Source organism: Gadus macrocephalus, chromosome 22 (assembly GCF_031168955.1).
Source record: "Gadus macrocephalus chromosome 22, ASM3116895v1".
NCBI lineage: Eukaryota > Metazoa > Chordata > Actinopteri > Gadiformes > Gadidae > Gadus > Gadus macrocephalus.
In genome coordinates, this window is record NC_082403.1 from 13,086,424 (window position 1) to 13,102,282 (window position 15,859).

At 46.2% G+C, this 15,859-nt stretch overlaps 4 protein-coding genes across 6 annotated transcripts in view; 1 reads left to right on the plus strand and 3 right to left on the minus strand.

Moving 5' to 3' along the window:
- Window positions 1-15,859, plus strand: part of LOC132451591 (uncharacterized) — a 62,003-nt gene that overhangs the window by 45,628 nt on the left and 516 nt on the right. The window lies entirely within an intron of this gene.
- lrrc14b (leucine rich repeat containing 14B) lies at window positions 18-4,071 on the minus strand. The gene is made up of 3 exons (XM_060044264.1): window positions 3,164-4,071; window positions 2,356-2,984; window positions 18-960 (listed from the first exon to the last, which is right to left on the minus strand). Exons 1-3 carry the CDS (start codon window positions 3,437-3,439, stop codon window positions 285-287), a joined length of 1,581 nt encoding a protein of 526 aa, XP_059900247.1. The 5' UTR covers window positions 3,440-4,071; the 3' UTR covers window positions 18-284.
- LOC132451669 (protein naked cuticle homolog 2) lies at window positions 4,120-11,863 on the minus strand. Of its 2 annotated transcripts, none has more exons than XM_060044271.1 (9): window positions 11,508-11,863; window positions 11,358-11,384; window positions 11,147-11,232; window positions 6,816-6,876; window positions 6,021-6,115; window positions 5,621-5,722; window positions 5,316-5,451; window positions 4,767-4,904; window positions 4,120-4,614 (listed from the first exon to the last, which is right to left on the minus strand). In XM_060044271.1, the coding sequence occupies exons 1-9, from the start codon at window positions 11,530-11,532 to the stop codon at window positions 4,130-4,132; spliced, it is 1,155 nt and encodes a 384-aa protein (XP_059900254.1). In that variant the 5' UTR covers window positions 11,533-11,863; the 3' UTR covers window positions 4,120-4,129. The 2 variants fall into 2 exon arrangements, with proteins under 2 accessions (XP_059900254.1, XP_059900255.1); XM_060044272.1 differs by having other exon boundaries at window positions 4,767-4,901; window positions 11,508-11,861.
- Window positions 13,776-15,684, minus strand: gatad1 (GATA zinc finger domain containing 1). Its single transcript, XM_060044170.1, has 5 exons — window positions 15,236-15,684; window positions 15,000-15,122; window positions 14,851-14,910; window positions 14,524-14,707; window positions 13,776-14,288 (listed from the first exon to the last, which is right to left on the minus strand). The coding sequence occupies exons 1-5, from the start codon at window positions 15,413-15,415 to the stop codon at window positions 14,098-14,100; spliced, it is 738 nt and encodes a 245-aa protein (XP_059900153.1). The 5' UTR covers window positions 15,416-15,684; the 3' UTR covers window positions 13,776-14,097.

Consider the following 15,859-nt stretch of genomic DNA (forward strand, 5'->3'; position numbering starts at 1 on the left):
TACACTTGAAACCGGAGTATATATACAAATGTACAGAGTTTTTATGAAATTATAAACATTTCTTTAAAAATAATATATTTGACCTAAGGTATCTACAGACGTATTGCATATTAAATAGGATGGAGTATAGTTTAAGAGGATATTTATCCAAATTGCATCTAGGACTTTTATTGATAATATAACTTGAGGCCAACTCTTTCTATCACTATTTAAAAAAAGGTACAATTCTAACATTTAAACAAAAAGTGCCATGATGGTGTATGATAGCTATGAGTAGCATTAGGCTACTCCTGCTGAGCCTGGGATCGCCTGGTGTCCACGTCATTTATGGTATCGATAAAGTTCTCAATAACACTGTTGAAGGACTTCAGCATCGACACCCCCAGCTCATTGCAGGTTTCATGAATGTCCGGGTCAAACGCCCCCATCAGCGGGGTACACACCTCAACGCCTTCCTTCCCAGCCCCGGCCAGGATGGCCATCAGCTGGGTCCTCACCTCCTCAAACAAGTCCCGGTCATACTCCAACACAACGGAGTCATCCAGTGGGTATGTGAAGTCCGGCGAGTAGCAGTCCCGCGGAACCGGCATCTCGATGTACCTCAGCTCTGGAAAGCTGGCGGACAGCACCGAGAACAGCAGACGGAGTGCCCCAGAACTCAAGGGGTTTCCCAGAAGCTTTATCTCCTGGAGGGCCTGACAGCAAACCAGACTTCTGATGAAGTCATCCATGTTTTCGTCCTCTATGTCACATTCTTCGAGGGACAGGCTGACCAGCGTCTCTGAACATCGTCCGAGCATCTTGGGGAGGCTGGCGGGGAAAGTACCGACGACGCTGTTGCCGCTGAGGTCGAGTCTGATCAGCGCCTCTGTGTGGAGGCTGTTGGACAGGTACACCAGATCCACCCGGCTCAGGCTGCAGTTGGCCACCTCCAGGACCTGCAGAGGTGTGTTCAGAGGACTGAAGAACAGTTCAAGAACTGAATGTTAATGTGGGGGCATGATAGTCTACAGATATAGGTGATGGTGTTTGAATTCCAGCCCAAAAGGGTATGGGGTCCAACCACATTGCCTGACCCAAGTCTACCTGCTGATGGCATCCTTGTGCAAGAGGCCTGACCTGTACCTGCTAATCAATGACTTAATACTATACGTCCCTTTGTATAAATGTGTCTGCCAAATGAATAATAGCAAATAATTATATTAGGTGGGTACACTTACTTGGTAATAAGGGATTCTCATAATATGACAATTTCTTGATTCAAGGAATTTGAGATTGCATTTTGTGTCTTCATTGTTTCTACAGTGTAGTGTCTGACATTCATGGAATGATCCAAATAAACATGATACTTTCCCCAATGTGTACACTCATACATATTAGAGATTGTGCCATGTTTATTTTTTTGCAAAATCATTTTTTGATATATTCTGATCCATCTTCTTTTCCCATAAATTTGAGCACACACCTGTTCCCCAAATTTCACATTGGCAAGTGAAGCGAGGTGGTTGCTGTGTCTATTCATAGCCATACAAATGCTCCACAAGATTTAAGATGTATTCTTCTATTGTAGAAACGGACTGCAACTCTGTCCGTTTCAGTGTCGGAAAATACAACTGTTAAAAATACCAGCACGGAACAGTACTTTTGTAAAAGTCCTCTGTTAAACATGAAACTGTAAAAATAGTAAAAAAAGTTCATATTGGCCTAATATACTCAAAGGTATGTCTAAGTACTCACATCCTCATAGTGACCTCATAACGGGAAGACAATTTTCATATATGTAAACCTGTTGGGCGAGGTTATGGGTTATGGTTGCCTCACACCACCCCTTGAAAATAACTGGATTAACCTTGAGTGATGAGTCACCCTGGACTCCACCCACTATGAGTCAATCACAAGGTGGCTAGAGGATCCCTTCCCTACTCTCTCAATATAGAACCAGAAAGTCCTGTGAAATAGAATCTCATCTGTACAACGGTTCCACGGGGCAGCTGAAACAAGGTGGGTTTCACTGCTCTTCTAAGTAACATCGGATCCGACCCTGTGAAACCAACGCATTAAAGGTGACATATGATACCACCAGGCGTGAGTGTGTTACAAACCATTTACAAACCATTTTGAAAATCTGCCTCTTCTGACATCACAAGCGGTCGTGTCGTCCACCTAGATGCATGACGGATAGATGAGCAACGTTTTCTACAGTCCACTGGGTCGGCTGGTAGACTGGTCTATCCAGCACACATCTAGGCGGAGACGTTCACTTGTGATGTCAGAAGAGGCAGATTTCCAAAACGGCATGTAACAGCGTGTCCCACACCTGGCGCTATAATATGTCACTTTAACCCCGCCCCTCACCTTAGCAGTCTGCGCAGGTGTCCGGTCAGGGTGGAGAAGCCCAGGTACAGCTCGGTCAGCATGGACCACTGCGCCAGCTGCTCCCCGATGGTCACCAGCAGGTTGGCGTCGTCCGCCCCCAGCCTGCGGACGTCCAGCGCCCCGGCGGGCAGGGTGAGCGACTGCAGCTTGGGGAACTCCACCCGGGAGAAGAGCACCTCCAGGTGGGGCGCCTCCAGGGGGACGTTGTGCACCACCTCCAGCCTGGACATGGCCTCGGGCTCGGCCAGGCGCAGGACGTAGAACAGCTGCTTGAGGGCCAGGGAGTCGCCCCGGAAGCCCGCGAAGCGGAGCTTCAGGGGGCAGTGGCGCCGGAGGAGCAGCGCCGGGGCCACCATCTCGTAGTTGCGGCCCGTCACGAAGCCGTTGAAGCGGACGTCCACGGAGGCCTCGAAGGCGCACGGCGCGACGTCGTCGGCCTGCATGGCCGCCAGGGTCTCGTAGCACATCCGCGTCAGCATGGTGGTCCGGGCCCAGCGGCCGAGGGTGGACCCGCAGGGACACGTCTGGTGCTCGGTGTCCCTCAGGGCGGTCAGGTCCACCAGGCGCAGCTTCTTGGCGTACGTTGTCGGGGCGGACAACACGTAGTCCTTGGGGAGAAGAAGAAGAAGAAAACCTTTGGCGTCAACACTCAAAATATTTCGGTGTTTAATCGACCCAAAGGTCAATGCTAAAGTATCATTGGCTCATCGGTCAAAAAAGGATTAAACGTGAACGATGTACTTGCTTGTTAGTATGAGCAAAAGTACTTGCGTGGGCACGCACGTACCTTCAAACCGGTCAGAACGGCCTCCAGGCAGAGCCGGCATGTGCTGGAGGTGAGGTCGGCCGGGCAGTCGGCCGTACTTCCCAGGATCCTTTGCAGGTTGATCTCCGGTAGGGGCCACGTGCGGACCAGGGCGAGGAGCAGCGGCGCCTGCTCGTGGAGGTAGCAGGCCTTGAAGAGGAGCGGGTACAGGTTAAAGGACACACAGTTCAGGCTCTCCACCGTGCTCTCGCCGCTCTGGCTGAAGCTCTCGGCGGCGAGGAAGCGCAGTGACTTCATGGTGTCACTGGCACCCAGAGGCTTCTGAATAGTTCTTTGTTGTGGATGTGAGCCTTGTTGTCTCCTGTCGGACCGCCCACTGTTGATAATCCACCTCTGATGTGCGTGGGTTAGTCTGGGAGCGGGTTCATGTTGTGTCGCCAAGCTTGAGCCTCGGGGTCCCGTGGTGGGGGAGGGGGCCTATTTTAAGAATCAGCTGTCTCACGTCCTTGGCCTGGCTTGCAGAACGTCTATTTCCAACCTTATCTGTGGGCCTGGTTAGTGGCCCTGCTTGGGCTGAACGCGTCTACACACCTTGTTCACTACGCCAATGGAAAGAGACTGCAGTGTTTAGTGTGACTTTTAGGAATATCAGAAATATTTTCATGACAGGAAATTCAAAAAAAAAACTACAAAAAAAGATTTTGTTTGTTGCTTAACATTTTCCCTAAATAATGAGATTGTGATTAAGTTATGACAATGAAGGACAGGTTGTGTTATTTTGAGATAAGTGGTAATCTACATATACCTGAAAGGACAATTACAGTCTAAAGGGGTACAAATATTATAAAAAATAGTTAAAGAGCATGTTATTCCTTGGTTGCTACAGACCAATGGCAGCATGGGAAATGGGGTCTTTATAAAATCGGAGACCTCCTTCGCCAACATCCCACTCTCGGGTGCTTAACTCCGGCCCCTGGCCAGACGGGGTCACGAGGCGTAGTGGTGGTGGTGGTGGTGGTGGTGTTCGTGGTGATGGTGATGCTCGTGCCTGTGGGCTGGGGGCCCCGGGGCCCCACAGGAGGCGGCAGGCGGGCCGTGGTGCGCCTCCCTCTCCCCCTCGGCGTGCTGCGCCGGGCAACAGGGCTGTCGGGAGGGGGTGCCGCCGGCGTCCTGTCCCCTGGAGCGGAGCCTCCTGCCGCTGTGGCTCCGGAGCAGGGGGGGGGCGCAGGGCGGGGCCCCAAGGCGGCAGGGCCCCGAGGCGGCAGGGGGCTGCTGGTGGTGGTGGTGGTGGTGGTGATGACCGTGGACCCTGGTGGACCGTAGGCCCCCTCCTCCGGTCCGCTCCTCCCCCTGCTCCCTGGTCCTGGCCCTGAAGGAGACGCGCCTCTGAGGGGCGGAGGAGCTGCAGTGCTCCCTGGTGGCCACAGGGTGGCGCTGGGGAGCTGAGCAAGGGACCTGACCGGAGCAGGACGCTGGGGGGGACATGTGGAGAGAGGAGTGATGAGGACGGGGAATGACGCATTCAACCGATTGACGACTCGAGGCTATAAATCTTTCCATTACACTAGTTCCTAAATAACTGTGTAGCTCGGTTCGTATGGGCCAACACCAGGGGCTTGTATACCTGCTTCGTCAAACTTGGAGGCGTAGTTCTCGATGCCAGCTAGATCCAGGTAGTGGTTCCGGCGCTCTGCGTTTTCGTCCACACAATAAGGGCTCGTGGCCCGGCCGCCGGCCCCCTGACCCCCCGGCCCACAGCCTGCTGCCGTCCAGCGCCATGGGGGACGCAGGGTTTACCGTCGTGGAGTCGGCAAGACAGAGTTATGGGGTTGTTACAGTTGGGCCAACTGCTGGCATGTGCATATTGTCATGTAAACAGACCTGCCTCCTTTGTTTATATTGTTTGTTCATAGGATATAAGATATTATTAATTGTATGATGATTTGTTGTCCCATTTTAATGTACTTAAAGTTAATCGTTGTAATCAAAAGGTATAACTGAAATACAGTAAGTACAAGCATGTTGATAACAATTTCCTATATTTCGTTAATATTATGGAAGTTTTGGTTATTATAAAAGAGCAAAAGTGAAGTTGAATTTAGAACAGTTTATGTCGGAAAGACCAAAACCATGCATTTCAGCGGAAAAAGTGTCCATCTAAAATGTTTCTTACATGTTTGTGAGATCTTCTCTGCTGTTGATGATGGAGATACAACTAGTTTGATCTTCAGGGTTGCGTTCGGGTCGCACGGCTGCTTGACCGATGACTCCACCACCTCACAGATGGAATGCATGAGACTGGACATGTTCTGCAGAGTGGGAATGTCAAACAGTTACACACACACACACACACACACACACACACACACACACACACACACACAAATCTTCCTGAACTGACACACACTTCCACTCATGCACACACAACACATGCACCCGACACCGAAAAAAGAAACGTGTGCGTGTCAGCAGTTTCACCTGTGTGGTGACCTTGCCGCTCTTGTCAAGGTCACAGACAGTGAAGAGCCACTCCTGCGCTGCCTCCCCCTCCCCCTCCCCCGCTGGGCCACACTCCGTTTCCTGCATGCACACAAAACAAAACGTAAGCAACATATCTAATCCAAACTCCTCTACAAACATGATACTTTGTACTGCATGCAATTTTTTTAAAAGATACACATTTGAAGCAATATATTGATAGAAATGTATAATTCCTTAGTAATTATCAGAAAATGGTTTCGTATTAGAAAAGGCTATTAGCAGAAGGATGGATGCAGTGAGACACCCTTGTGTGCCTCCTGAAGTAGTCATCAGCACATGCGTTCTGAGCAGGATCTGCGGGCCGTTCCACAGAGGCGTGGTAGAAGCACACCCTCACCCCGGCGCGGCTGCCCCTCGCCCGGCTCTGTCTCCTGGCCAGGAGACGGCACGCGTGGGCCCGGTCTGGACGAGTCCCCTCTGGAGGTAACGCCACTGGAGCACACACAGTAAGGGCTGCGTCAACGTCATCAAACGGCTCATTATCCTGTGTCGTGATTTAGCGGAGGACTCGATCTAAAACCAGTGACGGCTGACGACATGCAATTAGACGTTTAAGTCTAAATAAAAAGTCCATGCACTTCACGACCAAGTTAAAACAAATCAGTCGTAAGGCTATAGGAAGAACCAGAACATACGATTTATTTTTCTGTGTGTAAGTGCTACCACACCCCATTAATGGCTTTGTTCTAATAAACTGTAGTTAGTTGCCGCTGCGTAGTCTAAGGCAGTTCAGCACTCAGTTTAATCCTGTGTTTCTCCGTGTACCCGAGGACCAAAAGATTTCAACTTGAGCGGGTGACCTTTGACACGTTTCATTTTGATCTGATTCTGAAACATGGCTTCACTGTCTTCACAATACTTGTTTACCACACTAAGCCAACAGGTATTGAGGGGGGGGGGGGGGGGGGGGGGTTGGGGTGAGGGGCCATTTCCGCACAAACACGAAACAGATGTCAACACTTTGTGCAATTTTACGCAAGCTCCCCTTTCACTGGCTGGCAAAAACAAAGGGTGTGTCTCTTTGGGAGTCTGGTACATCTCACATAGTGATATTATAGAAGCTGAGCCCGTTTGACAATGAAGTCACTGAAGCTGCAATGTGTAAACTGCAAAAAAAACAACTTAAACTCACCCTCCAGTTTGCCATCGTGACCCTGTTGGGAATGCTCCAAGAAAACTCCTACACACAGTTCCTGAGAACAAGGAGAGATAGGGAATGGTCACTTGTTGAATGTAAACACATGAGCTATAAACACGTCTGAAGACGTTTTCATATGCTGCAGGACAATTTGATCCCTACAGGACAATGCGATGGAGGTCAACAACATTGCTTTATCATCTTGATTCCATAAGCCCTAGTTCCATCTTTCCATATCGATCATCTGAAAGTAACAGGAAGGAATATACGAGCCGTGTGGTGATGTGAGCGGTAGTTTTGCTTGCCATGTCAGAAGGTGATCCAGCTACTCGCAACCAGTTGTTCCCTGATCAGGCCTCTGATTATACAATTTCCCATCAAATTTTAAAGTGGTGTTCGGCCAAAAAGGCCCTTCTACTTATGATTATATCTTTATTAGTTGGGTTCCAGAGAAGCATTTCAGAGAAGCTGTGCAACCAGAGTAGTGGCTCTTGTTTTTTCACGGAAGTGATTGAATGACATAACCTGTTTACATATTCAGTTGTTCCCATCGTCAGACGCCAGTGACTCTGTACACATCTAAGGGGGGCTCTCTTTTTTAGATTAAAAAACTAGATCTCTCAACAGATCTCTCGCCCTTCACAAAGAAGGTCACACTATCTTTCTGGCAGATGCAGGTGAGGCAGTCACAACCCCCCCCCCCCCCCCCCACACACACACACACACACACACACACACACACACACACACACACCTGCAGGACGGGTAGGGGCAGGTGGTGACAGATGACTTGGCTTCACTAATGGCTAAAAGAAAGCCCCACCTATGCACACACACACACACACACACACACACACACACACACACACACACACACACAGCATCGCTATCCACGCCGCCACGCTTGGTGCCCTGGGAGCCTGTGATGTGGCGTAGGGTTACCTCAGACTAGGCGTGGCGGCCTGGAGGAGTCACACCGTGGCAGTGATCCGTGTGTGTGTGCGGGTGTCTTTTGAAGGCACTTTGCCTGTCTAAACAACAGCGTCACCCAGCAAAGCATCCGGTACCCTGCTTCACCCCCCCCAACCTCTCCCTTCTTTCTTCATTCCGCTCACCTCTCTCTCTCTCTCTCTCTCTCTCTCTCTCTCTCTCTCTCTCTCTCTCTCTCTCTCTCTCTCTCTCTCTCTCTCTCTCTCTCTCTCTCTCTCTCTCTCTCTCTCTCTCTCTCTCTCTCTCTCTCTCTCTCTCTCTCTCTCTCTCACCCCCCCTACCAGCAGCACCACCCCCTGCCCACCCTGACGCTGTACAGCCCTGCAGAACGCTGTGAGAACAGTGGCTGCCTTTGTTTTATTGGAGCCTCTCGCTCACTCTCTCTCAACCCTCAGAGTGATTACCTGGATAGGTATTCTTTTTGTAAAGAGGGAGAGAGAACCAATGAGGAATAAGGCAATCATTTTTGGGACTCTCAAGCTGGTGTTAAATCTTAGTTTACGTGAACAATTTCTTTCTTTCCCTCAGTGTTATTTCAAGTTCCGCAGAGTGATTGGACTTGTTAAGTGTTCCTTTCTAACCTATTACATTGCACTACATTGAATAGGTTTCCCTCACTTAGTTTTATCCTTATGTTCCACTGTTGTCCAATATTAGTTATTCAACGTATTAAAAAAAGCAGCAATGAGCAGCAGACTTTATCGTATTTGTTATCTATTTTTTTTGTCTTGTCGGGACTAAATAATTGATTTCTCTTTTGTGCTTGACCGAAATCAGACCTGGTACTTCTGCACCTGGCACCTTGTTGTTTCTCTACATATACACACACACACACACACACACACACACACACACACACACACACACACACACACACACACACACACACACACACACACACACACACACACACACACACACACACACACACACACACACACACACACACACACACACGCATGTCTTCATTTTTCCTTTTTCAACAACAAACAAGTTTGACTAGGAACAGCCTTTTGTTTTGTAAAAGGCGCTATTGTTCAAGCTAGATGTGAACCGGTGTTTCATCATGCACATATTGATGATGCGTCTTAAATGGATCTGAAAGGCATCTGAACCCTTCCATGTTCTGCTAAAATAATAACACAGTCCAACAAAACGCACTTAACGTTATTTTGTTTTTTTGTGGTTTTGGTACCCCACTCATTTGACCTTTATTGGGTTTTCAAGTATGATGTTTTTCAAAAGCGTGTTTGGGTGTTATTTTACAGCAAATAAATAGCAACCATATCAATCCATAAAGTTGACGGCCCGTAACCAGACTCAGCTTCCACAACAAGGTTCCCAGAGGAGAGCTACAATGAAGCAGAACAATATTAACGTGGACATGGAATCGTTTTGGTGAACCATCTGGGTTTTTTATTCCAGTTTTTTGTAATCACACTTTTGGAAACAAATACCTCATCACAAACGTTTTCCCGCCAAACGCAGAACCCCGTCATTCAGACGCTCGCCGTTCCTGGTCACCTAGGTAACCCTGACCATCGTTTGAATGGAAAATGCATTCACAGAAACAAATCTGGCATTAATGAGCACAAAAACCCCACAATGTCTCTTTAAACGTACTTGGCAGAATCTGGCCTCTCCTTTTTTTTTTTTATCCTAATTGCAGGCGTCAGTAAAAAATTCCATATAGCGCTGAGTAGCGTCAGCTTTACCGCAGATTGAGTCAATTAAAGCTCCGGGCCCGACACAACAGCAAGACTGACATACCATTGACAGGAGTTTCCCGGAAGATGAATGAGGGTGAACGGGAATGTCAGGTGTATCGATGTAAGAAAGGGAGTGAGAAAGTAGGCTAACTAAGCAGATACTATTTGATTAACAATCCACCAGTTAAACAAATGTGGTCTAAACTGTACCTTATATATAGGAAGACACTTTGCTGCATTATTAATACTCTAAACATCAAAGATAGAGTGGTGGAATGTGGCAAGGGTGGCTCTCTCAAAACGAGCAAGATAGAGAATAGCGTATCATATATAATGTCTGGTTTCGCTTCCCGGATAAACAACTGACAAGGGAAGCTCTTGCGATGAGACCAACGACTACAGTTTCGCTCAACTCCTAACCATATCCACCATGACGCCCCGATTAAAACATGAATGACCCCACATGTGAGGCCCCCCTGCCCTCCCCCCCTTCTCTTCATCCCTCCTGATTTAGAGTGTCCCGCCCCTCCCCCCCCCCCCCCCACTCCTCAACTCCTCATCCCTCCAACACACCCTCAAGCAACCCACCAACGCCCCTGCCCCCACCCCCACATGGCCACCACCGGCACCCCCCCCCCCCCCCCTGGACCCGCGGCCCAGTCTGTCTGCTGCCGGAGCAGCAAAGCAGTACCAGATGTGCAGCATTTTCTTATTTTTTTTTACGTTTCACCGTGGCGACGGGGGTTGCATACAAGGCTCTCAAAGACCCTGCTGTTCTAAAAAGGGGATGGCTTCACACAGACCAGACACGGCAGCCCTTTTTAAGAACATGGAGGAAGGGAGGAGTGTGGGGGGGGGGGGGGGGGTTAAAGAAACACAGCCCCCACCCCACCTCTTCAAATACTTCAAATAAAATTCAAGTCTCCTGGATGTGAGCATATACTGTTCATCATGTAATTGCTTTGGCTGAGGCTCCGCTTGGAAGTTGAACTGGAGGTATAAGGAGGAAGCGGGTGGCTCTTGGAAGGGGGTTCGCGTTTTACAAAGGGGCCTCAAGATATGAGTTTGGTTGAATCACTTGCTTAATGCTTGAGACCTTTCATTGTTTATCTTTTATTTCCTTTCTAGAAGGTTGTTTTTCTGGTTTGAGTATATGTGGGCCATGTTGGTCTTTTATTGTTGCCATATTATCACAGGTTCCTTATATAAAATAATAAATCTGCCTTTAGTCATCAATCTGGAACCTGTACCTGATCACAATATTGATCATGTACTTGTGAATTGTGTTCAACAGCTACACATTTGAGTTTCCAGAATTACATTTTGTTAATGTTATTATTCAATGATGGCCCCACTGTTTCACGTGGGAACATTTAATAACCATGAATATAAATCGTTTGTTGGTCGAGAAAACCAAAGTGTAGCAGATCATTAACTGCTTGTCAAATTTACATTTAAAAATAGATTAAACTAAAACCTAACCAGGAATATTCGTGATAGCCTACGTTTACAGAAAGTAATTTATAAGCATAACATCTTAACAAATGTGTAATATTATTTTCCCAACCTGTACCCCATCGCAGAATTAACCAATCAACAACCAAAAAAACATGTAAAGCACTGTACCTGTTTGGATTTACTTTTGTACCTCGGAATATCCATCCGCTCCATATCCTTTGGACGCGTGAGCATGTTTGTAACAAAACTACCACCTGCAGAGCAAAAACACACTGTATGTAGATAGTTCAACAATAGCCGGTTGTCAAACTTTTAATTTACTAATTCAAGTAGGCTATTCTTTCCAGTCCCCATTACATGATGAAGACATAATTCTTACCCTCTGGACTCTCCCTGCGTTTAGAGGCTGCATCAAAACAAAAGGAGGAGGTGTGAATGCAATGACTTTAGTTTAGAACTATTAGCCTAATGTAAACAGGTAGGCTTAGACTATTTCATTGCGCTGGAATAAATAAATGAACAACTTTACCATGTTTGGACTGGAGCTTGCCCATTGCCCTGCTTTCATCCAATTTTCACAATTGACCGAGCATATATATTTTACAATCCATAAAAGCGGAAAAAGTATGTAAAGGTGTTGTATCCATTTCTCTCGAAATGTATTGAAAAGCTTTTCAAAGACCCAGTTCGTTGAGGTAGTCAAGACAAGGCTTTGCGCAAAACATGCGCAAACAAGGTTTGAGCAGAGTGACCGTGAGGGCAAGATCAGTGGAATAGTGGGACGCAGCGCCTCCAACCGGCTGGCTGGGAGAACGGCAACCCACGACGGAGTAATTTAAAAACAAACTAGAAACCTTTCTGTAGACTATCCACTCCTCCGTCAGAGGTTTACATTCATCCCAACGCGTCCATTACGGTCAACACAATAACAAAAATAATTTCAACAGTAATTGAAATTTAGCTGGATTATTTGATGATACCATCTGATGTTGCAATGGGCCATCAATTGTGATGAGGTTGTATCATAATCCACAAAACACATGTTCTTGTTGGGATGCAGAGAGTTGAAGGGATGAAGTCCTCCAGTCAACCAAAAAAACCTCCAGACACGTCCACGATGTAATGCAACACAAGGTATCATAAAATATCTATTAGAAATTCAAGGAAGTAGTGTAGGAAGATAAGGGCTTACATTGTCACCTTCAAGGTTGATAACTTTGCTGTATATCTTCCTGATGACGGCTGTAATCCTCCAAACGATTGTTTTCTCGTTGCCATCCAAATCGACCCAGACCTTTCCAAGGTATTATAATTTAATTTATACTAATTTATTAACAGTCAGTCAACACCTTGTTTCATATAGATGGTTTGTCCCACAGTTGAGCATCATAAAGTAGGAATAACAATTTGAACATCAAAATATCAAGGCCAGAGCTGTGGAAGAAGACATGAAAGTGGGTGGAAAGAGAAAGGGAATGACATGTACAGAACCACAGGTGACACTCACACCTAGGATGAATTGTTTGACAGGGTTGCACCACTAAACCACCTCATCTTAACAAATGTAACTCTACTCACTGTGCTTCCTCTGTTACAGGATCAGGGAAATGTCCTTTCTGTGCTAGAAACCATGGTTCATACATCCTCATTAGGGAGATCGCTATGAAGTGGTTCTATAGCTTCACATTATTCTGGCTGGTAAATCGCAGACCAGTCCAGCTGGCTTTGCTGCACATGCAATTGGACCTTTCTGTTTTTCTTTGCATTTGTGATTCATTCAATTTATGAGACCAGATGATATTTATCCACTCTTTCTGAGATCATTGCCTGCCTTCCTCTGATTCTGACTGAAGTGTTGATTCCTTGGTTTGTGCTAGCAAGGGCTGGAATGTTCTGGACCTTTTAGTAAGATTGTCCGTGATCCTCTCACCAATGCTGTTTCTGAACGGCAGGGTGATTTTGGTCATGAGGTAAAGCAAGAAGACACATGTAAAGAGTCTCATTATACCTTTAACGTTGCGTGTGTAGGTGTGTGATGTTTGCATGCATTGCCAGAAGGTGCTGCGAGTTTTCCGTAGCATCGTAGATATTCTGGCCCTACCTCAGTTTACCACTATTGTGAAGGTCATCAGACTCCCCTAATGCCCCCCCCCCCCCCCCAAGTTCCTCACCTCAGTCAGCATCTTGCTGGTACAAAGAAAGTATAAAAAAAATTCCGTCAATTATTTTTAATATATTTTACCTTTGAAGCAGGTCTGTAATCCCAGTGAGATATTTTATGTGAGTGTACACATTGACAGCATTCTGAAAGACAGTCTCCGAGCTAATCTGGAGCTCAATGAGGAAGGGATTATGAGGTCTACCTTGGCAAAACTCAGCAGTGATCTGGCAATGGGACACAGTGGAGATTCTCTGTCAACAATGCTCACCCAAGAGAAGGTTTGGAGAGATTGAATTACCGTACTTTGTCAAATTGTCACATGACTCAACTATGTCGAAAATGATTGACGGTAGTCGGATGACGTCAGGACCACAACGTGAGGCATCTATGTCCTTATGGGGCGAATCATGTTTTGAACAGCTTGTGCAGTTCAGGCTTGTGTCTTTGACTCCAAATCTGAAATACCACCACTGCTCTAAATGGGCCCCAGGCACACACCCAAAAGGAAAAGATGAGTGTTAGAGGAAGAGGAAGAGGGACACAGCGATCACTAAAAGGACCATTGAGGCCACCCTTTTCGTGAATGTGATCCTGGACCAGTGTGTGGCCCAGTAAATGTTACAACTCGACAATAACTTACTGGACATGATTTTATTTAAACATTTTTTTTATATAGAATAGCACCAATAACAGCAATGAATGTATTTACAATGTTTTTACATCAGTTTTTTCATTTTGTTTGTCAAAGTCATAGATCTTTCTGCGATTCCACCAACGCATTGGAAAAAGGTTCAGACGATGATTGAAACCGTAATTCTATGAATTCCTTTCAATTTGATTGAAACATTTTGTGTAATGTTTAGAATTTAGTTGACAATGTTTACTCTGGAAACATAAGTACTATGATACATGAATGTGCACGTGTCTCCATGCATTGAGGGTCATGAAGCGGACCCCGCTAGCTACTGACTCCAACAGACTCCTTTATGGAAGGAGCTGGATGGGGTCCGAGGTGGGTCCAGATGTAGCCCTTCTCTGGGCGGACGGGGACGGTGGGGAAGGGCGAGCTCCAGGACTTGAAGTATTCGGAGGGGGCGTGGCACACAAACTCCAGGTACTCCATCTTTCTTGGCAGATCCTCTTCTGGGCCTACAGCCAAACAGATCACACAGAGCCCAAGATGAGTTCACACTCACTGTTACGAGTTATTCTTTGTACATGTAACATATCCCTGAGTAAACATGAACATCTAACTCCTGTAGTTGATGTTGACAATACATTGGGGACCCTATCGGCATGAAACTATGTTTAAACTCAATAATACATTGCTTTCTCCTTTATGTATAGGTAAATATCACACAAAAAGGTATAACAATTAGCTTACCAACAATATACGTCCCAGGATCAAACTGGTCTTTTGGACTAGCTTGGGTAGGGATGAGCCACGTCAAGGCGGCGCTCTTTTCACAGTACTGGTCCTGAACAAAACCTCGGATCTGAGCATAGTAGGGCTTGCCATCGTCCTCGTCGATAACCTTGATCACATCTCCTATCTGAAAGTACACTCCCTGAGGGCAGGTACACAGATGTAACTTTAGAATGTTTTCCTATATTAGCATATTAAAGTTGAATGATTTGTGACAGCCATGGTTAAATGTTTAACCATGTATTGAAAACCATAACTATTGATTACCGAGAAAACATAAAATACCTTGTAAAAAAGTGATTCTGAAGTGATGATGGTAGCTACGGAATCAGGTGCTTTGATTGGCTGAAGAAGAAGAAAACACATAATTTTTGAATAGGCTGTACAACAAAGAGAAAACATATGTCAGAAGCTTGTGCTTAAAATTAACTTACATTTTTCAGTTTGAATATGTGTCTCCTCCCCTTTCCTTTTGTTGACACTTTCTTTTCTGATGCGGGAGCTTTATATTTGGTGCTTCTGAGTCGTGCTGACCTCCTGTGAATTTCCTGCTTTGACTGTCAAGACAACGGAAAGCAAGATGAAGTGCTGCATTTACACACTGTAGAAAGCTCCATGCTTAACAGCCAACGCAGACGGACGTGACAAGACGTATATGGTTTGAACAAACCTGCTTTCCTCCACCATTATTTGGTAGCGTGATGGAGGATATAGATGGTCCAGCTGGTCCTCCGATGGCACTCCTTCCAGTACAGTTGTTGCACAGTATCTCTCCCTGGGTGCCTTTCTTCCACATCGAAGACGAATTCGTCTTGCAGACAGAGCAACATGGTTTCAAACCTAGCGGCATCTTTGTGCTGAGGTCCAGTCTCCAAAAATAAATACAAGGCTTGCCCAATTTAAGCCTCACTACGGAAGACCACCAAAAAATCTGTTGACTTAGTTACAAGTAACCAATATACCCGGGTTAACATTCATGTATGTTAGTCATGTATATCAATACAATAACAAAGCAACGCCCGTGCTGCCTAAATTAGCGTAAAACCATCCACATTTTCTATCCAGGGATGCGTTTGTTCTTCATGTTGGCCAGTGAATCTTCTTCGATGGTCCGAGTCCTTTACGTATTTAGCGCCACCGCTGGTTGAAGGAAACAGTGCAGTGATGCTATTTTAATATGGTTAGAGGCATTCGTTTTCTAATAATTATACAGAAAATAAAATCAATTAATTTAAGCCAAAAATATAGATTATTTGATGTAAAAACGAAAATTTTAATTGCATTCTTCGATTTT

Bases quoted from the DNA above. Each gene is read 5' to 3' on its own strand.
- gatad1 (XM_060044170.1), bottom strand. From the start codon at position 15,415: ATGCCGCTAGGTTTGAAACCATGTTGCTCTGTCTGCAAGACGAATTCG. The intron at 14,911-14,999 runs GTAAGTTAATTT...CTTCTTCTTCAG, and splicing joins ACATATTCAAACTGAAAAAT to CCAATCAAAGCACCTGATTC. The intron at 14,708-14,850 runs GTATTTTATGTT...ACCTGCCCTCAG, and splicing joins CAGAATCACTTTTTTACAAG to GGAGTGTACTTTCAGATAGG.
- lrrc14b (XM_060044264.1), bottom strand. From the start codon at position 3,439: ATGAAGTCACTGCGCTTCCTCGCCGCCGAGAGCTTCAGCCAGAGCGGC. The intron at 2,985-3,163 runs GTACGTGCGTGC...CTTCTCCCCAAG, and splicing joins CCGTTCTGACCGGTTTGAAG to GACTACGTGTTGTCCGCCCC. The intron at 961-2,355 runs GTGAGGGGCGGG...ACTGTTCTTCAG, and splicing joins CACCTGCGCAGACTGCTAAG to TCCTCTGAACACACCTCTGC.
- LOC132451669 (XM_060044271.1), bottom strand. From the start codon at position 11,532: ATGGGCAAGCTCCAGTCCAAACATG. The intron at 6,116-6,815 runs GTGAGTTTAAGT...TGTGTGCTCCAG, and splicing joins TCACGATGGCAAACTGGAGG to TGGCGTTACCTCCAGAGGGG. The intron at 5,723-6,020 runs GTGAGGGTGTGC...GTGTGCATGCAG, and splicing joins CGAGGGGCAGCCGCGCCGGG to GAAACGGAGTGTGGCCCAGC.